The 25,266-nt window shown below is 40.2% G+C and overlaps 1 protein-coding gene across 3 annotated transcripts in view; it reads left to right on the top strand.

The window, feature by feature from the left end:
- The first annotated feature begins 595 nt into the window (after positions 1-595).
- CDCA7L (cell division cycle associated 7 like) overlaps positions 596-25,266 on the top strand; it is a 44,429-nt gene continuing 19,758 nt past the window's right edge. For 2 of the 3 annotated variants that reach the window (XM_030932864.1, XM_030932863.1), the window contains exon 1: positions 749-899. In XM_030932864.1, the coding sequence (XP_030788724.1) occupies positions 876-899 (24 nt within the window). In that variant the 5' untranslated portion in view covers positions 749-875. Of the gene's footprint in view, positions 900-25,266 lie in introns of all 3 variants that reach the window. The other variant, XM_010379758.2, reaches the window with a different exon arrangement.

Genomic DNA, 25,266 nt, shown 5'->3' with positions numbered 1-25,266 from the left:
ATTAGGTTGGTAACTGGCTCTTCAGGCTGTAAACTCCAACAGAGCAGGGGCCTGTTTTTGTTCACCCTTCTGTTCCTAGGACTAACCCAGTGCCTGATGCTTAGTAGGTGCCGGGGTCAATTCCACTAAATTAATCAGCATTCCTGACCTCTACAAACTCTGTTTGGTGGGTGTGGAGGCCTACTGTGTAATGGCCGTTTAAAGTTTCAGAGGGATTTGCAGTGTCCACTTGGGCCCTGGTAAAGAAACCTGGGTTGCCTGTTTTGCAAAGTGAACCCTGTAGCAAATGTTTTGGGAGACAGAATCCTCCCAAAGATAACGCTGCCCCTTTACAACAACAAAACAAAACAAGCCCCCAAACCGCCCTACAATATTTTCCTGGATCAGAGACAGGGGTTGCAGCAGAAGCTCGAGCCCCAGGGCATGACCTGGAATAAACCCTGCCAAGTATCCTGCGCGCGTGCCAGCTGGAGGCTGCGCCGGGACAGCCCCCTCATTTCTCCCGCGCTAAACCCCGCCGGACGGCTCCACTCCCTCCCTCCGCTGCAGGGGGGAACCCGGCGCCCTAACACTGGTAATTGCTCATGCCGCCCCCAACTGCAGCTCCCTCTCGCGCCGCCTGCGAAGAGAGGGTCAGTGGCCGCGAAGTTGGGACGGTGGTCGGAGCCACGAAGCCCAGTCAGGCGGCACCGAGCGGGCAGCGCGACGCGCTCCCCCCGTCCCGGGCGCCGAGTGCGCCCCTCCCGGGGCCCGCCTGTGCTCCGGCGCAGCGCGCTGGCTGCTCGGGCGCGGGGCGTTTTTGGTGTGCTGGGCCGTGGTGAGTCCGGGCTCCAGTGGCCGCGTGCTGGGAGGAGACTGGCGCCGCGTCAGGAAGCATGGAGTTGGCGACTCGCTACCAGGTGAGGGTCCGGCCGCCCGCCGCCGTCCGGAAGCACCCACAGTTTGACTTCCCTTTGCGACTCGGTCCTGCTGGCCTTGGGCTGGAAACGTGGCCCTTGGCTGCTGCGCTGGGAATCTGGCGCGCCCAGCCGAGTGAGTGCCGGAGTGGGCGCGCCCTGCAGGTGTGCGCGGTGGGTCACGTTTGTGCCACGCAGACCACAGAGCCCGGTCGCCGCAGCACACAACTGCGCTCAGCCTGGCGCTCTGCTCAGTCTCGGGTGGCTGCCGGGGGTGCAGGCGGGGAGCTAGCGGGGCGCAGTGCCTGCGTTTGCAGCCCTCCTGAGACGGGGGAGGGGCTTTTTTGTGCACTCCCCGCACTTTCTCCGGGAATTGGCACGGAGATCAGGAAGCTTAAGAAAGTTGTATTTTTTTTTTTTTAATAGTCGATCGCCAGACCAGTCCAACTTGGATAATGGAGTTTAAAAAGAATAACTTTAGTGTTTATTCTAGAACTTTTGTAAACGTTCTCAAGGAATTGGTAACCATTTGGGGGAAATGGTAACGTCATTGGGCCAAGTTAAACAAGCTACAAGATCCCAAATCATATGCACAGCACGACCCCAATTATGCGTTAAGGGCGTAACTATCCTTTAAAACTCATTAGCGAACAGTTGAGTAAGTTCCTCCAAACGTTTCAGTGAGTGGTGGGAATGTGAACGTGACTTCAGTTTTCTCTTTTTATTTCTTAAAAGAGCTTTACTCTACGTTATCGTAATGGAGATACATGTTTACTTAGAAGTAAGCAATAAAAACATTTTTCAAAAGAACTAAAAATACAACCTTTAGAAAGGGAAGCAAGCAACCACGCCTCTGCTTGTGGGAGCACAGAGATGCTTTGTGCGAGGATTTTTTTTTTCCACTTGTTTTTGTGAGAGTCGCTAGACTCACTGCTTCCACTTTGCCTCCGACTGGTGTTGACTTTCCTCCACCTGCGTGCCTGGCCAGGGAGAAGGGGAGGGGGGGCCGCCAGCATTGGAAGGCGCAGAGTGCCAGGTGCCCGAGCCCAAGCCGCTGTCACCTGCCCGAGTCTGGCGGCAAAGACCGAGCCACTAACGGTAGCTTTGGCCTTTTAGTAGTTTCTGAAGCCTTCCTGAAAATGGTCGTTTGAGACAAATCTGTTGTTGATGTTTCTGAGAATATTTAAAAAATGCCTCCTGTGAGAGAAACTATTAAAAGCAAGGGAAACAAACAGTAAAGCCTAGGGAATGAGACAGGGTTCGATTTTTTTTTTTTTTTTTTTTTTTGCCACTGGCTTTTACCGTGCTAATTTTAATACCGTAAAAAATTTAATTACCGTGCTGATTTTAATACCGTAAAAAATATAGCATCCAATTTTTTTTTTTTTTTTTTGAGACGGAGTTTCGCTCTCGTCCAGGGTGGAGTGTAATGGCACAATCTCGGCTCACTGCAACCTCCACCACCCCGGTTCAAGCAGTTTTCCTGCCTCAGCCTCCCGAGTAGCTGGGATTACAGGCGCCCGCCACCACGCCTAATTATTTGTTTTGTTTTTGTTTTTTTTTTTTAAAGTAGAGACAGGGTTTCACAGTGTTATCCAGGCTGGTCTTGAACTGCTGACCTTAGGTGGTCCACCCGCCTCGGCCTCCCAAAGTACTGGGATTACAGGCGTGAGCCACCACTCCCGGCCAGCGTCCTAACCTTCTAGGAGTTTCTGCTGTTGCAGGACTCAAAACAAAACAAAAAGCAAACCCTCTGGATGGAGATTTGAGCTCCTTGTGAGTTTAATCAGGAAATGTATCTGGAATTTATCCTGAGCGCCTTGTGAATGTAATCAGAAAATGTTTCTGGAATGGATCACTCCTGCTGTTAGGCTGGAGAGTCCTTTGTACTTCCACCACTGATATTCGTAATTCATGCTTAGGAAACTCAGAAGTCCCAGAATGTATAGTTGGAAGTGAACGTTTACTGCCACATAATGAGGCTAATTTTTGGTAGTTCTAAAATGTTAAATAAACTATTTATCATGTAGGGGTTACTCACAAATTATATCCGATCCATTATGCACCAATTAAGGCCAATTACTATATGTAAGATGATCAGGGTTTTTTTTTTTTTCCCCCTTTTCTAAAGACCTAATTGGCAGTGCAAATCAAGATATGTGATGATTTTTCCAGTGGAAATGTTCCTCTTCATTGTAATTTAAATGTGCACAGATTATAGTCTCTAAATTAGTGGAGAGTGGTTCTATGGGATGGGCAGGTGACTGCAGATAAGAGCACTTAATGAACATTTCAGGCACAGCAAGATGTTAAAATCGTGTGGTTCCACCCTGTCTCCCAGCCTTATGAATAAAGCAATGTGATGAACCGCCTGAAGTGGCATTGCTGCACATCGAATGTCGTTCAGCTCAGTGTGCAGTGGGTTTTAATCTCACACATTGGAGTAAGTGTAATTTCTGTCGCTTGGAAAGCACAGAGCTAAGTGTTTTAGCAAAGCAGCTTAGGCCTATGTTATGAGTAACAAGCAAACAAGGAGACTCATTTACTCTGAACTACTTTCAAGTCTGTTTTCCTGCCATCCCACGAGTGTGTTGGATTTGATGTCCTCTGACAGTGATTACGCTTCCCACAGGCTGTAGTCTTGTGCTGACCACTGTGTCTTTGTGCTTTTATATAAAATGACAGAAATACCTCGTAAAGGCAAGGGTGTGATCTCTTACTAAGAGCTGTCAACAGTGCAGCTCCCCAGGAGGGAAACTGGTAGGCACTGAATGTCAGTGTTCTCCTCGTACTCTCTTCTAGCTCCAGAGTACAGGATGGCCCATCTGAGAAGGAAATGATGCTAAATATTCTTGTAAATAGGCAGGAGCATGCTGTTGAAGGGGTAAAGGGAAATTTTTCTGGTATTGGTCTCTTAGCTACAAAATGCTCCCATCTGATCCTGTTGCTTAACATGTAATCCCAGAGCCCCAGAAGCTGGTCACAGAAAGGACAATGATTTGCCACTTTAATAGTCCTGTATTTAAAAGGCTCCTTGGTTGGTCTGTCTGTGTTCTGCTGGCTACCCCATCCATAGCAGAGCAGGATTCTCAAAAATCAGGAGAAAACCTCTGAGATCGTAACGATTCTGATCAGGTACACCGGCCAGGAAACAGTGAGATAATTGTGGCCTAAAACAATTATGAACATTAGAGTAAATAATAAAAAATATTAGAACATCATTGGAATAGAATAAGCCAGGCATATTACATTTAAACCGCTCTTGAGAGTTTTCCTTTACTCAAAGTTATGGTTTAGAATTTTTACCTCCAGTATACAGTTTTGTTTTAGAAAAGACTCAGCTTTATTCACTAAAGTAGAATAGATACAGGCTACTTGAAGTAAGTAGGGATAGAGATAAGAAAGTATTACTGGGGCCATTTTGTTTTCTTTTTGTTTATGAAAAACAGTGTTTTCTGTAGTTTTTTTTTGAAATGGGACCATTCAGAGGCATATTTGGTAAATATCACTGAAGTTAACACTCAGAAAAATGTATCTTCCATAGTAGTAAATGCTAGCACCCTGTATGCAGCACAGAAATAAGCTGCGGAGTCTCACAGTGCCAGGGGCCTGAGCTTTAGTTCAAATAAATAGATGGTGCTTCCTGCCTGTTTTCCTTTATGATCATCAGTTGAGGACAGAGGGCTTGCTGATTAGTCCACTGATCAGATACTCAATTGAGCACCTGTTGTGTGCTAGGCATTGGTAGGGTGGAAGAACAAAGACACAGAAAACACTCCTCTTTCCCCACTCTCTACCAGAAGGCCACGCTTGAACCCCCTTCCTCTTTTGCTTTTGCCAAAGCTCAGCTGGCTCCTGCTCTGTGCTATGGGGACCTGGGGGACCTTGGGTTTGGAGAGTAGAGGGAGACCTTAAGAGCCACCCATTTTTGCCCCCAAGGAATGGAAACTAGCACTTCCTTTTAAAAGTCACGCTGTGCTAGGTGCTTAAAAGTTAACAAATTTAATCCCCACTGTAGTTCTGTGAAGTAGTTTGTGTTATCTGCATTTTAAAGATAAGGCTAAATTGACTGGTTTGCTCAGGGCAATTTGTAAGGAAGGTTACTCAGCTAGGATTCTGTCCCCAGAGCCTCTGCCTGGCCCTTGCTGCTGGAATCATGGGGCCTTGGCAAGTCAGGAAACTTGCCCTGTTCCTTCCTCCCTTTAACTGAAAGGGCTTGAGTGTTAACAGCAGCTAGCATAGTTCTTTTTAAGGAACGCACCAGATGATGCTTTATAAACTGCCTATAAAAGTCAGTTTGGGAATGTGAATAAGATCCACCAAGCTTTTACATAGGAATGACTTTTATGTGAAATTTGCATTGTGCAAACAATAACATGTTACTGTAAGCTGCACTGAACCACTTCTCTGCTTCCCCTACTCTCCATGCCCCATTTTCGGCAGAGTTTCCATGTAGTGTTTGCCCGTAGCACAATTGTCATCTTTGTCTAACCTTTACAGTATGAATGCTGTTGGAATCTGCTTTCCTTAGCACCGTCAGCATTACTTTTCCTAGTAGCTTAGAGGTCTTTACGGTTTTCATTTTTAGTGACTGTGTAGTATTTCTAGATGTGTATTTTATATATCTTTCTGTTGAAAAAAATTTTTTTTATTAGAGGAACTTTGGTAAATATCTCAGGGTGGTATACGCTATATCTTACGGCCTGTGTTGGAGTCTGCACTATTTTTAATCACTCTTTATAATGTATTTAATATGTCGTAAAGGGAATGTCCCTGATTTTCAATGGTTAGGAACCTCTGACACATTGTTTTCCTAGGGCCTTTCCCGTTTTGTTGCACTGTATTAGCTGAGAGAAAGCAGTTTTTGCTGAGGTTAGAACCAAGCTTATGATAACTGGACTGAAAGAATGTTGTCTCCTTGAACTTAGAGCATCTCATAGAATGTTCTAGTTGGGGGGAAAGTGGAGAGTAGTCCCAGAGATGTTCTTTACATCTGGTCTGCCTAGAAAACCAAGAAAACCCATAAATGTGTCAGTGGACATTTAGTGGAAGTGACTGGATTAGGGCTATGGGGAATTTGTGCAAGTTGGTCTCATTGACTTGGTGGAAGGCAGGGACACCCCATCCAGAGCTTCAACATTGATGCTGCCACCTGTGCATCTACAGCAGGTTCTCCAGGGTGACTGCATCCTGCAGCTGTGTAGGTTACTGCTCTTGGAAGTCTTCCTGACCATTGCCCCCACCACTGGCTCAGGTGCTTGCCCTGGGAACTTCTGGAGTATCTGGACTGACTTCCCTGATCACATTTATCATACCACACTGAAATTGTTTTAAAGATTGTTTCTCTTACCCTACCACTTACGACTCAGTTTTCATCAGATCTCTTAGCATGGTGTCTGGCATATATTTGATGCTTAGGAGATGATGTCCAGCATGTATTAGATGCTTAATAAATATCCATTGAATGGATGGAAGGGCAAAGTAGTACTGTTACTAATACACTTTTAATGAACATTTACATAGCGTCTTCTACGTTTCAGAGCACTTTGCAGGCATAGTTTGGAAGTCATCAGGGCTGGTTCTTTTCTTTCCAGGTAAGTGGTAGGGTTGCAGTTTCCTGGCCCTGAAGCAGACAAGGCTTTTTGACTTGCTTTGGCCAGTGGAATATGAGAAGTACTGTGTGTCACTTCTAAGTGAATTATTTAAATGCCAGCATACCACTTACTGTATCTCATTCCCTCTGCAGCTGCATCTGCCAGCATTCTGCAGAGTGGTCGCTCTGTCAGCCCAGGTTCTGGTGTGAGGACAGTGTGGAATAGAGCCTTGGGCTGGCCTGTGATGGACATGTAATGTGAACAAGACAGAAGCCTTTGTTTTGGTTTTAAGCTATTGATTGAGATTTCGAGTTGCTTGCTACTGCTTTATAGCTTGTCACATCCTAACAGACCAGGACGCTTATATTTCAGTTTTGGATTCATTCACTCTGAGTGATCTGGGGTCATGATAGTCGTGGTAACAAACATGGTGGGTTTCTTTTTGATTGTTAGAGTGATGAGGGTGATGGGAATGCCCCTGGTAAGTGGTTTGGAGTTCAGGGATGTTAAGTACCATATGGCAGGCAGGAGAGTCCCACAGGATGAAGCAGTTGTTCTGTCCAAAATGTCAGTTGCACCTTGTTGGAAAACACTGAGAACAGACTTGTCCGATTTGATAATCTTTTACTTAGACTCCAGAGAAATCTTAACATTGGCTTCACATGTTCTATCTGCTGACCTCCTTGGAGGAGGAAATTACTTCACACTTCCCAAGTGACTTGGTTCACTTCACTCCCAGGATCTCTGCCAAAATTCTGGTTCATTAGGTACTCATCTGCTGAATAGCTCTTCTAAGCCCTCTGTAAATACAGGTCTGAAATGTCTCCCCATTTATACCTTCTCTTTTAAACATAACATTGACAACCTTGCGGGGCTTTTTATTGTGGTAAGATATACATAATAAAATGTACTCTTTTATCCTTTCAGTGTTATTAAGTACAGTCGCATTGTTGTGCCACCATCACTGATCTCTCATGAGCTTTTCATCATTCTAAACTGAAACTCTCTATCTACTAAACAATTACCCCTGTGACCTCTTCCCCCAGCCCCTGGTTACTTCTATTTTAGTTTCTGCCTCTGAGGATATGACTATCCTGGTTATCTCATATAAGTGGAATCATATGGTATTTGTCCTTTTGTGACTGGCTCATTTCACTTAACATATTGTTAAGGTTTGTCCATGTTGTAGTATGTATCAGAATTTTTTTTTTTAATAATTTTTCTTTTGAGACAGGGTCTCACTCTGTTGCCCAGACTGGAGTGCAGTGGTGCTATCGTGGCTCACTGCAGCCTTGACCTCCTGGGCTCAAGTGGTCCTCCCACCGCAACTTCCCGAGTGCTGGGACTACAGGCATGTACCACCCTGCTTGGCGAATTTTTCTTTTTAAAATTCTTGTAGAGATGGAGTCTCTCTGTGTTGCCCAGGTTGGTCTTGAACTCCTGGGCTCAAGCAATCCTCCTGCCTTGGCTCCCAAAGTGCTGGGATTAGAGGCGTAAGCCACTGTGCCTGATCTCATTTCTTTTAAAGTCTGAATAATACTCTATTTTATGTACATACCACTTTTATTTACTCATCTATTTATGTTGTCAGTTGTTTCCACCTTTTGGCTATTGTAAATACCAGTGAATAAACATTGGTATACAAATATCTGCTTGAGTCCCTGCTTTCAATTGTTCTGGGTGTATGTACCTAAAAGTAGAATTGCTGGGTTATATGATAATACTAAATTCAATTTTTTCAGAAACCACTATACTGTTTGGCACAGTGGCTGTGTCATTTTATATTACCACCAGCAGTGCATGAGGGTTCCAGTTTCTTCACATCTTTGCCAGCCCTAGTTCTTTTCTGTTTTTTTGATAATAGCCATTCTGATGTGCATAAAGTGGTATCTCATCCTGGTTTGTTTTGCATTTCCCCAATGATTAGTGATGTTAAGCATTTTTTTCTTGCGCTGATTGGTCACCTGTATATCGTCTTTGAAGAAACGTTAATTCAAGTCTTGTGCCCATTTCTTAACTGGGTTTTTGTAGTTGTTAAGTGAGTTATTTATATATCCTGGATATTAATCCCTTATTAGATATTATGATTTACAAATATTTTCTCCCATTCTTTAGATTGCCTTTTTACTGTCTTGATAGTGTCCTTTGCACAAAAGTTTTTAATTTTGATAGTCTAGCTTATTTTTCTTTTGTTGCCATATCCAAGAAATTATTGCCAAATTCAGTGTCATGAAGCTTTTCCCCTATATTTTCTTCTATGAGTTTTATAGTTTTAGCTCTTATATTTAGATCTTTGATCCATCTTGAGTTAGTTTTTATAGATAGTTTAAGGTAAGGGTCCAACTTAATTGTTTTACATGTGGATATATCCAGTTTTCCCAGCACTGTTGGTTGAATATACTGTTTTTTGCCATTAGTCTTGGCATCCTTGTTGAAAATCAGTTAACTGTATATGTAAGGGTTTGTATCTGGGCTCTTAATTCACTTCCATTGATATATATGTCTGCCTTTATGCCAAGACCACACTGTTTTGATTACTATAGCTGTGTAGTAAGTATTGGAAGTCAGGAAATGTGAGTCCTCTAACACTGTTCTTCTTCTTCTTCTTTTTTTTTGAGAGATGGAGTCTTGCTCTGTCCCCCAGGCTAGGGTGCAGTGGCGTGATCTTGGCTCACTGCACCCTCTGCCTCCCAGGTTCAAGCAATTCTGCTTCAGCCTCCCAAGTAGCTGGGACTATAGGCGCATGCTGCCACACCTGGTTAATTTTTTTTTGTATTTCGGTAGAGAGGGGGTTTCGCCGTGTTGCCCAGGGTGGTCTCGAACTCCTGAGCTCAGGCAGTCTGCCCACCTCAGCCTCCCAAAGTGCTAGGATTACAGGAGTGAGCCACCATGCCTGGCCTGTTCTTTTTTTAAGATTGTTTTGGCTATTTAGGGTCCTTTGAGATTCCACATTAATTTTAGGATGGACTTTTTTTGTTTTTACACAAGAGGTCGCTGTGAGAAGAAATGCGTTGAGTCTGTACATAGCTTCAGTTAGAATTGTCATCTTATATTAAGCCTTCCAATCCATGAATATGGGATGGTTCTCCATTTCCTTGTCTTCCTTGATTTTTTCGGGGATGTAGTTTTCAGTGTACAAGGCTTTTTTCGCCTTTTTGGTTAAACTTATTTCTAAGTACTTTATTATTTTGATGCCATTGTAAATGGAATTGTTTTCTTAATTTTTATAATTGTTCTTTGTTAGTGTGTAGAAACATAGTTGATTTTTGTATTGATTTTGTGTCCTGCAATGTTGAATTGTTAGCTCTCACTACATTTTGTATAATCTCTAGTGTTCTCTACATATACAATCATGTCTCTTATAGCAGAGATAAATTTTGCTTCTTCCTTTCCAATTTGGATGCGTTATTTTTCTTGCCTGATGGGTCTGGTTAGAGCTCACAATACTGCGTTGAATAGAAGTGGTAAAAACAGGCATATTTATCTTGTTCCTGATCTTAGGGGAAAAGCTTTCAATCTTTCATTCATCATTCAGTATCATGTTAGTTGTGGGTTTTTCATATATGGCCTTACTATGTTGGTGAGTTTAAGTTTCCTTTTTTTTTTTTTTTTTTAAGATGGAAGGGTGTTGAATTTTGTCAGATGATTTTCTGCATCAATTGAGATGATCTTTGTTTTTCCCCTTTATTCTGTTCATATGGTGTACTATATTAATTGATTTTTATATGTTTGAACCATTTTGCATTCCTAGAATAAATGCCACTTGGTGATCTTGTATAATCCTTTTGCTACACTGCCAAATTTGTTTTACCCACATTTTGTTGAGGATTCTTGTATCAGTATTCGTAAGGGATATTGCTGTATATTTTTCTAATATCTTTCTTTGGCTTTGGTATCAGGATAATGCTGGTCACATAGAATGAGTTTCAGGTGTTCCTCCTTCAAGTTTTTGGAAGACTTTGAGAAAGATTGGTGTTAGTTCTTCTTGAAGTGTTTGGTAGAATTTATCCAGGAAGCTATCTTGTCCTGGGGTTTACTTTGTTGGGAGGTTTTTGATTACTACTTCAAATCCTTATTTCAAATATATTCAGATCTTTTATTTCTTCATAATTTAATCTAGCTAGGTTATTTCTAGGGATTTATCCATTATATCTAGATAATCCAATTTGTTGGCATATGGTTGTTTATAGTACTCTTAAAATCCTATTTATTTATTTATTTTGAGACGGAGTCTTGCTCTGTCGCCCAGGCTGGAGTGCAGTGGCACAGTCTCGGCTCACTGCAGCCTCTGCCTCCCGGGTTCAAACAGTTCTCTGCGTCAGCCTCCCGAGTAGCTGGGATTATAGGTGCCCGCCACCATGCCTGACTAATTTTTTTGTATTTTTAGTAGAGATGGCGTTTCACCATCTTGGCCAGGCTGGTCTTGAACTCCTGACCTTGTGATCCACCCACTGCCTCCCAAAGTGTTGGGATTACAGGCGTGAGCCACTGTGCCTGGCCAATCCTTTTTATTTATGTAAAATTGGTGGTAATGTCCAATTTCATTACTAACGTTAGTAATTTGAGTTTTCTGTGTATATTTTCTAGTCATGTAGCTTAAGATTTGCCAATTTGTTGATTTTGTTTTTCAAAGAATAAACTTTTGGTTTCATTACTTTTTCTCTATTCTTATTCTGTTATCTATTTTATTTATATCTGTTTTAATCTTTATTTCCTTCCTCTTGCTAACTTTGGGTTTGGTGTGCTGTACATTTTCTGTTCTTCTAATGTGTACAGTTTGTTTGTTGGTTGGAGATCTTCATTTTTATTGTGTTTACAGCTGTAAATTTACCTCTTAGCAGTGCCTTTTGCTGCATCCCTTAACATTTTGGTAAATTTTGTTTTTGTTTACATTTGTTTCAAGGTATTTTCTAATTTCCCTTGTGATGTGTTCTTTGACCCATGGTTGTTTAGGAATATGTTATTTAATTTCCACATATTTGTGAATTTTTCATTTTTCCTTCTGTTACTGATTTCTATTTTCACTCTATTGTAACAAAAGATAGTTTTATTTCAGTCATTTTAAAATGTATTCACACTTGTTTTGTGGCCTAACATATAGTGTGTCCTGGAAAATTTTCTATATGTACTTGAGGAAAGTGTTCATTCTGTTGTTGGGTCGAGTGCTCTCTGTATGTCTATTAGTTTTATTTGGTTTATAGTGTTGCTCAAGTCTTCTGTTTCCTCATTGCTCTGTCTTGTTCTGTTCACTATTGAAAGTGGAGTGTTGAAGTTTCCATCTCTTGTTGCAGAACAGTCTATTTCTTCATTCAGTTCTGTCAGTGTTTGCTTCATATATTTGGGAGCTTTGATGTTTGGTGTGTGTATATATTTATAATTATTCTATCTTCTAGTGAATTGGCTCTTTTATAAATCTGTAATGCCTTTGTCTTTTAAAACAGTTTTTGACTATTTTGTCTCATATTAGTATAGCCACTCCATCTCTCTTTTGGTTACTATTTGCATTGAGTGTCTTTAGATCTAAAGTGAGTCTGTTGTAGACAATGTATAGTTGTATCCTATTTAAAAAAAATCCTTCCTGCCAATCAATTTCTTTTGATTTAGAGTTTAACACATTTAAATTTAAAGTAATTACTGGTGGGGAATTACTTAATCTTGTGATTTAAAAAATAAGTGTTCTGTATATCCTATGGCTTTTTTGTCCCTCATTTCCTCCGTTATTACCTTCCTTTGAGTTTAGTTGATTTCTTGGTAGTGACACATTTTGACTCTAATTTCCTTTTCTTCTTAAATACTTTCTGTGTTACCATGGAGATTACATATAACATTCTGAAGTTATAGCAATCTGGTTTGAATGATACCAACTTCACTTCAGCGACATACAAAAATTCTACTCCTATTGTAGCTGTGTCTTTTTCCATCATTTTATGTAATTGAGATAAGGGATTACATCTTTATGTGTTGTGTATCCATTAACAGATTCATAAGTATTTTTAATCCTTTAGAAAATAATGGAGTTATAAGCCAAATTTACAACAATACTCTAGTTTTTATATTTGTCCATGTATTTACCTTTACCTGAGAACTTTATATTTTTGTATGGCTTTGACAAAGTTACAGTGTAGTGATTTTCATGTCAATGTGAAGTACTCCTTTCAGCATTTTCTGTTGCAAATGCCAGTAGTAATGAATTTCCTTGGCTTTTGTTTATTTGGGAATGTCTTAATTTTTATCTCATTTTTGAAGGGCAGTTTTTTTTTTTTTTTTTTTTTTTTTTTAACCAGATAGAGAATTCTTGTTTGATAGTTTTTTTTCCCCTCAGCATTTTAAATACATTATAAATGTGTCATCCTACTGCTTTCTGGCCTTTAAGGTTTCTGTGATAAAACAGCTGATAATCTTTTTTTTATACTTTAAGTTCTGGGATACATGTGCTGAATGTGCAGGTTTGTTACATAGGTATACACGTGCCATGGTGGTTTGCTGCACCCATCAACCCGTCATCTACGTTAGGTATTTCTCCTAATGCTATCCCTTCTCTAGTCCCCCACCCCCGACAGGCCCTCGTGTGTGCTGTTCCTCTCCCCATGTCCATGTGTTTTCATTGTTCAACTGCCACCTATGAGTAAGAATATGTGGTGTTTGGTTTTCTGTTCTTGTGTTAGTTTGCTGGTAATTTAGCTGGTTTCTCGCTTCATCCATGTCCCTACAAAGGACATGAACACATCGTTTTTTACGGCTGCATAGTATTCCATGGTGTATATGTGCCACATTTTTTCTTTATCTAGTCTATCATTGATGGGCATTTGGGTTGGTTCCAAGTCTTCGCTATTGTGAACAGTGCCACGATAAACATACATGTGCATGTGTCTTTATAGTAGAATTATTTATAATCCTTTGGGTATATACCCAGTAATGGATTGCTGGGTCAAATGGTATTTCTGTTTCTAGATCCTTGAGGAATCGCCACACTGTCTTCCACAATGGTTGAACTTATTTACACTCCCACCAACAGTGTAAAAGTGTTCCTATTTTTCCATGTCCTCTCCAGCATCTGATGTTTCCTGACTTTTTAATGTTCGCCATTCTAACTGGCATGAGATGGTATCTCATTGTGGTTTTGATTTGCATTTCTTTAATGACCAGTGATGATGAGCTTTTTTTCATGTTTGTTGGCTGCATAAATGTCTTCTTTTGAGAAGTGTCTGTTCATATCCTTTGCCCACTTTTTGATGGGGTGGTTCTTTTTTTTCTTATAAATTTGTTTAATTTCTTTGTAGATTCTGGATATTAGCCCTTTGTCAGATGGATAGATTGCAAAAATTTTCTCCTGTTCTGTAGAGTGCCTTTTCACTCTGATGGTAGTTTCTTTTGCTATGTAGAACCTTTTTAGTTTAATTAGATCCCATTTGTCAATTTTGGCTTTTGTTGCCATTGCTTTTGGTGATTTAGTCATGAAGTCTTTGCCCCTGCCTATGTCCTGAATGGTATTGCCTAGGTTTTTTTCTAGGGTTTTTATGGTTTTAGGTTTTACAGTTAAGTATTTAATCCATCTTGAATTAATTTTTGTATAAAGTGTAAGGAAAGGGTCCAGTTTTAGTTTTCTGCATATGGCTAGCCAGTTTTCCCAACACCATTTATTAAATAGGGAATCATTTCCCCACTGCTTTTTTTTGTCAGGTTTGTCAAAGATCAGATGGCTGTAGATGTGTTATTTCTGAGGCCTCTGTTCTGTTCCATTGGACTGTATATCTGTTTCGGTACCAGTAGCATGCTGTGGTTACTGTGGCCTTGTAGTATAGATTGAAATCAGGTAGCGTGGTGCCTCTACTTTTGTTCTTTTTGCTTAGGATTGTCTTGGCTATACGGGCTCATTTTTGGTTCCATATGAAATTTAAAGTAGATTTTTCTAATTCTGTGAAGAAAGTTAATGGTATCTTGATGGGGATAGCATTGAATCTATAAATTACTTTGGGCAGTATGGCCATTTTTACGATACTGATTCTTCCTATCCATGAGCATGGAATATTTTTCGATTTGTTTGTTTGCTCTCTTATTTCCTTGAGCAGTGGTTTGTAGTTTCCTTAAAGGGGTCCTTCACTTCCCTTGTAAGTAGTATTCCTAGGTATTTTATTCTCTTTGTAGCAATTGTAAATCAGAATTCACTCATGATTTGGCTATTACTGGTGTATAGGAATGCTTGTGATTTTTGCACATTGATTTTGTATCCAGAGACTTTGCTGAAGTTGCTTATCAGCTTGAGGAGTTTTGGGGCTGAGACGATGGGGTTTTCTAAATGTACAGTCATGTTATCTGCAAACAGAGACAATTGGACTTCCTCTCTTCCTATTGGAATGCTTTTTATTTCTTTCTCTTGCCAGATTGCCATGGCCAGAACTTCCAATACTGTATTGAATAGGAGTGGTGAGAGAGGACATCCTTGTCTTGTACTGGTTTTCAAAGGGAATGCTTCCAGCTTTTGCCCATTCAGTATGATATTGGCTCTGGGTTTGTCATAAATAGCTGTTTATTTTGAGATCCATTCCATCAATACCTAGTTTATTGAGAGTTTTTAGCATGAAGGGGTGTTGAATTTTATTGAAGGCCTTTTCTGCATCTATTGAGATAATCATGTGGTTTTTGTCATTGGTTCTATTTATGTGATGGATTATGTTTATTGATTTTCATATATTGAACGAGGCTTGCATCCCAGGGATGAAGCCAACTTGATCCTGGTGGGTAAGGTTTTTGATGTGCTGCTGGATTTGGTTTGCCAGTATTTTATTGAGGATTTTCACATCGATGTTTATCAGGGATATTATCCTGAAATTTTGTTTTTTTGGTTGTGTCTCTGCCAGGTTTTGGTATCAGGATGATGCTGGCCTCATTAAATGAGTTAGGGAGGATTCCCTTTTTCTATTGTTTGGAATAGTTTTAGAAGGAATGGTGTAAGCTCCTCTTTGTACCTCTGGTGGAATTCGGCTGTGAATCCGTCTGGTCCTGGACTTTTTTGGTTGGCAGGCTATTAATTACTGCCCCAATTTCTGAACTTGTTATTGATCTATTCAGGGATTCAACTTCTTCCTGGTTTAGACTTGGGAGGGTGTATGTGTCCAGAAATGTATCCATTTCTTCTATATTTTCTGGTTTATTTGTGTAGAGGTGTTTATAGTATTCTCTGATGGTAGCTTGTATTTCTGTGGGATCAGTGGTGATATCCCCTTTATCATTTTTTATTGCTTCTATTTGATTCTTCTCTCTTTTCTTCTTTGTCTGGCTAGGGGTCTATTTTGTTGATCTTTTCAAAAAACCAACTCCTGGATTCATTGATTTTTTTGAAGAGCTTTTTGTGTCTCCTTATCTCCTTCAGTTCTACTGTAATCTTAGTTATTTCTTGTCTTGTGCTAGCTTTTGAATTTGATGGCTCTTGCTTCTCTAGTTCTTTTTTTTTTTTTTTTTTGAGATGGAGTCTTGCACTGTTGCCCGGGCTGGAGTGTGCAGTGGCACAATCTTGGCTTACTGCAACCTCCACCTCCCAGGTTCAAACGATTCTCTTTGCCTCAGCCTCCCAAGTGGCTGGGATTACAGGTGCCCGCCACTATGCCCAGCTAATTTTTTTGTATTTTTAGTAGAGACGGGGTTTCACTATGTTGGCCAGGCTGGTCTTGAACTACTGACCTCATGATCTGCCCGCCTTGGCCTCCCAAAGTGCTGGGATTACAGACGTGAGCCACTGCACCCAGGCCACTCTCCAGTTCTTTTAATTGTGATGTTAGGGTGTCCATTTTAGATCTTTCCTGCTTTCTCTTGTGGGCATTTAGTGCTATAAATTTCCCTCTAAACGCTCCTTTAGCTGCGTCCCAGAGATTCTGGTATGTTGTTTTTGTTCTCATTGGTTTCAAAGAACTTATTTATTTCTGTCTTGATTTCATTAGTTACCCAGTAGTCATTCAGGAGCAGGTTGTTCACTTTCAATGTAGTTGTGCGGTTTTGAGTGAGTTTCTTAATCCTGAGTTCTAATTTGATTGCACTGTGGTCTGAAAGACTGTTACGATTTCCGTTCTTTTGCATTTGCTGAGAAGTGTTTTACTTCCAGTTATGTGGTCAATTTTAGAGTAAGTGTGATGTGGTGCTGAGAAGAATGTATATTCTGTTGATTTGGGGTGGAGAGTTCTGTAGATGTCTATTAGGTCTGCTTGGTCCAGAGCTGAGTTCAAGTCCTGAATATCTTTGTTTATTTTCTGTCTCTTTGATCTAATAGTGACAGTGGGTGTTAAAGTCTCCCACTATTATTGTGTGGGAGTCTAAGTCTCTTTGCAGGTCTCTAAGAACTTGCTTTATGAATCTGGGTGCTCCTGTATTGGGTGCATATATATTTAGGATAGTTAGCTGCTCTTGTTGGATTGATCCCTTTACCATTATGTAATGGCCTTCTTTGTCTCTCTTGATTTTTGTTGGTTTAAAGTCTGTTTTATCAGAGACTAGGATTGCAATCTCTGCTTTTTTTTTTTCTTTCCATTTCCTGGGTAAATATTCCTCCATCCTTTTATTTTGAGTCTATGTGTGTCTTTGGGTGTGAGATGGGTCTTGACTCGGTCTAATTTGCCAGTCTGTGTCTTTTAATTGGGGCATTTAACCCATTTACACTTAAGATTAATACTGTTATGTGTGAATTTGATCCTGTTATTATGATGCTACCTGGTTATTTTGCCCGTTAGTTGATGCAGTTTCTTCATAGTGTCGATGGTGTTTATAATTTGGTATGTTTTTGCAGTGGCTGATACTGGTTTTTCCTTTCCATGTTTTGTGCTTCCTTCAGGAACTCTTGTAACGCAGACCTGGTGATGACAATGTCTCTCAGCATTTGTCTGTAAAGGATTTTATTTCAGCTTCGCTTATGAAGCTTAGTTTGGCTGGCTGTGAAATTCTGGGTTGAAAATTCTTTTCATAAAGAATGTTGAATATTGACTCCCACTCTATTCTGGCTTGTAGGGTTTCTGCAGGGAGATCCGCTGTTAGTCTGATGGGCTTCCCTTTGTGGGTAACCTGACCTTTCGGTCTGCCTACCCTTAACCTTTTTTCCTTCATTTCAACCTTGCTGAATCTGATTGATGATCATGTGTCGTGGGGTTGTTCTTCTCAAGGAGTATCTTTGTGGTGGTCTCTGTATTTCCTGAGTTTGAATGTGGGCCTGTCTTGCTAGGTTGGGGAAGTTCTACTGGATAACATCCTGAAGAGTGTTTTCCAATTTGGTTCCATTCTTCTCATCACTTTCAGGTACACCAGTCAAACGTAGGTTTGGTCTTTTCACATAGTCCCATATTTCTTGGAGGCTTTTCCTTCCTTTTTCATTCCTTTTTCACTCTTCTCTAATCTTGTCTTCATGCTTTATTTCATTAAGTTGATCTTCAATCTCTGATATCCTTTCTTCTGCCTGATCGATTTGGCTGTTGATACTTGTGTATGCTTCATGAAGTTTTCGTGCCATGTTTTTCAGTTACATCAGGTCATTTATGTTCTTCTCTAACCTGGTTATTCTCGTTAGCAATTCCTCTAACTTTTTTTCAAGGTTCTTAGCTTCCTTGTATTGGGGTTAGAACATGCTCCTTTAGCTCGGAGGAGTTTATTACCTACCTTCTGAAGCGTACTTGTCAATTCATCAAACTTATTCTCCATCCAGTTTTGTTCCCTTGCTGGCGAGGAGTTGTGATCCTTTGGAGGAGAAGAGGCATTCTGGTTTTTGGAATTTTCAGCCTTTTTGCGCTGGTTTTTCCTCATCTTCGTGGATTTATCTACCTTTGGTCTTTGATGTTGGTGACCTTCGGATGGGGTTTCCAAGTGGAAGTCCTTTTGTTGATATTGATGCTATTCCTTTCTGTTTGTTAGTTTTCCTTCTAACAGTCCCCTCTTCTGCAGGTCTGCTGCAGTTAGTTTGCTGGAGGCCCACTCCAGACCCTGTTTGCAAGGTTGCAGAACAGCAAAGGATATTGTTGCCTCTTTCTTCCTCTGGAAGCTTCGTCCCAGAGGGGCACCCACCAGATGCCAGCCAGAGTTCTCCTGTATGAGGTGTCTGTGGACCCCTGCTGGGAAGTGTCTCCCAGTCAGGAGGCATGGAGTCAGGGACCCACTTGAGAAGGCAAGTCTGTCCCTTAGCAGAGCACGAACACTGTGCTGGGAGATCTGCTCTCTTCAGAGCAAGCAGGCAGGGACGTTTAAGTCTGCTTAAGCAGCGCATACAGCTGCGCCTTTCCCCAGGTGCTCTGTCCCAGGGAGATGGGGGTTTTATCTGTATGCCCCTGACTGGGGCTGAACAGTTGATAATCTTATTGAGCGTCACTTATATGTGACAAGTAGCTTTTTTCTTACTACTTTCAACATTGCCTTTAGGCTTTTAATATTTGATTATATGGTGTCTTTGTAAGGATCTCTTTCGACTTGTCCTACTTGGAATTCATTGAGCTTCTTGGATGTATTCCAATTCATGCCTTTCAGCCAGTTTGGGGAGTTTTTGCCCACTGTCATATCAAATAATATTTGTCTCTTTCTATTTTCTGTCTGAGTCTCCCATCGTTCCTATATTGGTGTGCCTAAAGAAGTATTTTAGGCTCTTTCACTCTTCTGTATTGTTTTTAATTTTTTCTCCTCTAATTTTTTCACCTCTGACTCAGTATTTTCAAATGCATTATCTTCAAATTTGCAGATTTGCTTGCCTCCTGAAATCTGTTTTTAAACCACTCTAGTGAAGTTTTCAACTTGGTCATTCTATTTTTTTCAGCTCCATAGTCTCTTTTGGAGTCCTCCTTCATTTCTCTTTGTTGATAGGCTCATTTTGCTCGTTTTCCTGATTCACATTAGTTCTTTGTGCCTTTTGTTCTTTCAGCGTAGGATAGTTGTCTTTGTCTAGTAAGTCCAGTGTCTGTCTAGTAAGTCCAGTGTTTTCCTCTGGGAAAGTTTGTCAATTTATTTTGCTTCTTTGAATGGGCCAGGGTTTTCTTCTTTTTTATATGTCTTTGTTCTTTTGTTGAAAATTAGATATTTGAGAAAGTGGCCACCTCTTCCAATCTTTGCAGACTGACTCTGTGCTAGGGAAATCTTTAAAAGATTGACTGGGTATGTTCTGTGTCTGAAAACTGAAGATCATCTTAGATCTTTTCTGAACATATTGTCTTGCCTGGACCTGTGTGTGGCTTTTTTCAATTCCCCATGGCTTCTATTCAACATCTTTATTATTATTATTATTATTATTCCTCTGTCACCAGGCTAAAGTGCAGTGCCTTGATCACAGTTCACTGCTGCCTCCAACTCCCGAGCTCAAGAGCTCCTTTTGCCTCAGCCTCCCAAGTAGTGGGGACTACAGGCATGTGCGCCATCATGCCCAGCTAATTTTTAATTTTCTTTTTTTTTCTTTTTTTTTTTTTTTTTTTTAAGAGATGAGGTCTTGCTACATTGCCCAGGCTGGTTTAGAACTGAGCTTAAGTGTTCCTCCTGCCTCAGCCTCCCAAAACGCTTGGATTACAGGCATGAGCCACTGTATCCAGCCAGTATTGCCTATTTTTGATTTGCAGTTCCTTAATGACCGCTGATGTGTGTATTTTTATGTACTTGTTTGTCATGTGTATGTCTTCCTTGGAGAAAGGTCTATTCCAATTCTTCACCTATTTTTTGATTGGTTGTTTGCCTTTTTCTTGAGTTGTAAGAAATCTTTATATATTCTAGATGGTAGATCCTTATTGATACATGATTTGTAGCTATTCCTCCCATTCTGTAGATTTTCTTTTCACTTTCTTGCTGTCCTTTGATGCACAACAGTTTTTAATTTTGATGAAGTCCAATTTATTATTTTCCTCGAATTGTTACTTGTGCTCTTGGTGTTAACATGAGTTTTTATGTTTTTTTTTTAAGTGCTGAATACTAATTAACATATAGTTACAGAAAAACAGATCGTTTTCCTATGTAGATGCTTGGAAATGTTTTTATGTAAGGACATTAACAAGCTACATGCCTTTGAGTAAGTCCAACTGTGGTTGCCCTAATTTTATTTTATATTTCTTATAGAGATAGGGTCTTGCTTTGTTGCCCAGGCTGAAGTTGAACTGGACTCAAGCTATCCTGTCTAGGCCATCTAAGTAGCTGGGACTACAGGTGTGTGCCTCTGTGCCTGGCTGTCACTCCGTTATATGAAGAGAGACGCACAAACTGATGGATGAGATCCCATCACAATCTGATGATCTTTCTTTTTTGTTTAATTGTTTGAGATAGGGTCTTCCTCTGTTACAGTGGCAGATCATAGCTAACTGCAGCCTTGAACTCCTGGGCTCAATCAATCCTCCCTCCTCAGTCTCCCACGTAGCTGGGACTACAGGCACATGCCACTATGCCTGGCTAATTTTTTATGTTTTGTAGAGCTGGGGTCTTACTGTGTTGCCCAGGCTAGTCTTGAACTCCTGGGCTCAAATGATCCTCCTGCCTTGGTCTCCCACTGCACTGGGATTGCAGGCGTGAGCCACCTCACACTTGGCCTGATAATCCTTGATTTTATGATTCTCTTAACTGCTAATAGTAATTCACATACTCCTTCACCCTGAGTTTAGCCACATTTTCCTGGCAGTCTTGAAATTGCACTGTATATAATTTTTAAAAAATTAACTGCCCTATTTGAGATGTATATGATGATACTTAGTTTCTGAAGCCTTGGGTTCAGTGTCCTCATACCAGTTCTGTATAGGAGTGTTTGTCTCCTCACACCTTCCTCATCATTGAGCATGCACTTAAAAACGGAACCAAAATGTTGCTAAATTGCTAGATGAAAAGAATACTTGTTTAACTTAACATTCTTTTCATTACTAGGTAGGTTGAGGACTTTTCAAGTGTTTTTAGCCTCTTTTGTTTTCTCTATTCAGTGAGTTTTCTTTGTTTTGCCATTTTGTCTGTGTGGCCTTGGTGTATATTTCATCTCGTATAAGGTTTTTAGCAGTTTTAATAATTTATCATATTTTTGTCAGATCTTTGCCCTACGTTTTTTTGTTTTTGTTTCTGAGTTTTCTTCTTTTAAGTAAGAAGCTTTAAATTGTTACATGGTCAGTGATATACTTTTCCATTTTGGTCTCCTTTACGTGGATGGTGAAAGTCCTCCCCATTCAGAAATCAGATACATGTATGTGTTAATTTAATTCTCTTTTGTGCTCATTGACCATTTAACTCGTCGACCATCTGATTTATTTGTTTTCTTTTTATTGAGTTTTGAGCGTTCTTTATATTTTCTGGGTGCAAATCAGCGATAGCATTTTCAGATATTTTCTTCCAGTTTGGGACTTTCCTTTTCATTCTCTTAACGGTGTTTTCTGAAGAGCAGAAGTTCTTAATTTTGATTGTTTAATTTACACATTTTAAAGATCTGTATTGTGCTTCTGGTGTTGTATCTTAAGAATTCTTTGCCTAAGTTAAGGTCACAAAGATTTTCTCCTCTTCTAAAAGTTTTACAATTTTACATTCAAGTTTGTGATCCATTTTGAGTTAGTTCTTGTGATTGGTACATGGTATGTACTTTTCTTATGGGCCAACCAATTTAATTGTAAAAGATTTAAAGAAATGATTTTACATAAGAAAATAACAGAGTTCTCACCCTTCGTGGTGTATTATAAAGAGGAAGGAATGCTCTCCTCTGTGTAGAAGATCTCTTCATAGATGCAAGATAGTACACCCTGCAAATTCTGCTGTCATTGCTATCAAAATTGCTTTCAAAACACTTAATAACGAAAATGCAGAAGTGTGCATAAATATCTTTTGTCTGCTTTGTAAATCTTAAAATGGAGCTTGTTTCTAGGTGAAATGTACATTGAATATTCTTGGAGTATATAAAAATCAGCCCTTGTATCAGTTGGTCTAAAAAGTGAATCTTATTTTCTTTCTCTTCAAAAACTAATACTGATAAATGTGTTCCTTCTGGGTAGGAGGTTGTATTTTTTTAATCCAGGAAGGATGAATTTAGATATCATTGAGATATGGAAAAGCTTTAATTTAAATATTATTATATTTAATGTCACTGTATAAAGTTTTAAATTAATATTTCATATTAAAGTATTTTCAAAGGTAAATACTTGATTGAAAACCAACTGACAGTTTGACCATCTTTTTATAGCTTATTAGTTTTTTAAATTGAATTTTAATGGAGACTCAGGCTGACAAAAGTCTAAATGATACGGAGACCTGCTTTGTATGCCTGAAAGGCACCTACTCAAAGAGAAGCCAGCAACAACTCAGCAGGGTTTATTTTTATTAGTATAGCTTAGCTGGGATAGAGCAAAGCTGGATTTCAGCCAAGTGTGGTTCTGCAAACAGCTCTGTCCTCCGGACTATCAGTTATCTTCTGGGCTTACAGGCTCAGATACCTGGTTGGTCAGACACTAAAGCTGAAGCCTTGGCACCTATGATAATGTATCTGAACCTTCCTTAGGTGAGAGAGTTGGGTTCTCAAGCCACATGCCCCTGGAGTGATGGTAGCATTAAAACTAGGCTAAAGTCTGGACTTATTCTGTCGGTTTGGAAAATTTCATTCACTTAAGGAAGGAAAAATTCCCCTCCACCTGGGTTTTTCTTTCTCTCTCTTTTAGAAACAGGGTCTCGCTGACACCCTGACTGCAGTGTAGTGGTACGATCATGGCTTGGCTGCATGCAGCCTCTCACTCGTGGGCCCAACCGATCTTCCCATTTTAGCTTCATGAGTAGCTGGGACTACAGGCACACGCCGCCACAACCCAGCTAATGTTTGTATCTTTTTTGGCAGAGGTGGGGTCTCACCATGTTGCCTAGGCTGGTCTCAAACCCCTGGGCTCAAGTGATCTTCCTGCCTCGGCCTCCCAGAGTGCTGGGATTACAGTATGAACCACCATGCCTGGCTTAAATTGTCTTTCTTAATTTGCCTTTTTTTGTTTTACTCTTTTTAAATTGTGCTAAGATACATATAGAATCTACCATCTTAGCCATTTTAAAATGTATGGTTCAGTAGTGTTAAGCATATTTAAATTCCAGAACTCTTTTCATCTTGGAAACCTGAAACTCTGTATCCATTAAACAGTATCTCCACGTTTCTCCCTCCCCTCAGCATCTGGCAACCACCATTCTGCTTTCTGTCTCCAGGAATTCAACCACTCTAGGTACCTGTTGTAAGTAGAATCATACAGTTCTTGGTTTTATGGAGACTGGCTTATTATTTAGCATAATGTCTTCAAGGTTCATGCATGTGGTGGCGTGTGTCATAATTTCCTTCCTTTTTAATGCTGAATAATATTCAATTATACGTATGTTTCACGTTTTGTTTATCCATTTATCCATCGATGGATACTTGGATTGCTTCCACCTTTTGGTTCTTGTGAATAATGCTGCCATGAACAAGGGAAAGGATATAACGTTTTTCTTAATCTTCTGAACACTTTGATGCCCTCTACTATTACTACTAAGCACTAGTAGATATATTAATACTGTTGGTAATATTTGGAATTCTGGCATTTGCAGTTTCCTTGGTGTTCCACGAAGCCCTATGAGTTCCACTAAGCCCTGTGAGTTCCACTGTGCGTGTTCCCTGAACAAGTTTGAGATCCAGTCTGTAGATGGGAAGTTTCTTACCAGCACTCAGATTCCCAGATTCTCTGGGAATGTTGGAGGTCAGGCACACTAGACCCCTGTTCCTGCAGGGCAGTGATCAGCTGGAGTGGAGGAGTGGCCTCCTTTCCTGGATATATGTGTTCAACCCACCAGTCAGCACCATCCCATATTGTCCTAACAAGCTGACCTACTGCCCTGTTGCACACCTGCTTGGCCCCAAAGCCTGTTGAGTTTGCATAATCTATTTCAGAGAAAAGCTCTCAGGTAATCAGTATGGCTTATAAGGGAAACCTGCAGTCCTTTCTGAACGGGGAGCTGTGAATATGACTGCTTTGTAGATAGATGTCCTAGGATTCTGGGGAAAATTCTTAATTCCCCTCATGTAGGAATGTCACAGAGTGTACCTTTTTGACTTAGTATTTTCCTAGTAAAATACACCTTTCTTAAGAAAATGACCACAAAGTCAGATGCATGTAAATGCTTTCAGCCAGGGTTTATTGTTCATCTGCTTTAGGCTGGGCCCTATGTTAGGTGCCCAGGGATTCCATTCTAGTACCTGTGTTCTTAGGGAGTTGAATCCTGGTCCCCCACATGACTTTTGATGATACTCACGCTGTTCATTCCAATAAAGACAGAGTAGACAAACTGAAACTGTGTGTGAAAGTTAGGAATAGCATAAAGTTGTCGATTTTTAAAAAGTATTATAAATAATGAAATGGTCTTTTCACTTTCAGATGAGAATTTTCCTTTTTTTGGTTCACTAGACTGTAGTTATCCTAATTTTGTAGAAGTTCAACTAAAGTAAATATCCAGTAATTGAGAAGTTTTGTATTTTTGTTGTTTTACTTGCTGTAGTTTTCTTTTTGGTGAGTCTTACCATTGGCATTATTGTAATAGAATGGAACACAAACTTTGAAGAAAAAAAAGTCTGTTGCATTTTGTCTAGACTGTGCAGCTACCCAGTGGATCACTGCTGAATGGAACAGGAAAGTGACAGATCCTTGGGCCTAATGTATTGCTATGTTGTGGAACTGGTCGTTCATTAGAAGAGGTCCCTGTGTATCCTTTCTATCAGGTCCTTCTCAAATAAATCTTGCTGCCTTTGTTGCATCTGTTAAACGAATCCGTTTGTTGCATTGAGGACACTTTAATATTTTACAGAGTTTTTTTTTTTT

This window comes from Rhinopithecus roxellana, chromosome 6 (assembly GCF_007565055.1).
Source record: "Rhinopithecus roxellana isolate Shanxi Qingling chromosome 6, ASM756505v1, whole genome shotgun sequence".
In the NCBI taxonomy this organism is placed as follows: Eukaryota; Metazoa; Chordata; class Mammalia; order Primates; family Cercopithecidae; genus Rhinopithecus; species Rhinopithecus roxellana.
The sequence above is the reverse complement of the archived record's forward strand: the minus strand, read 5'-3'. Positions and strand labels throughout refer to the sequence as shown.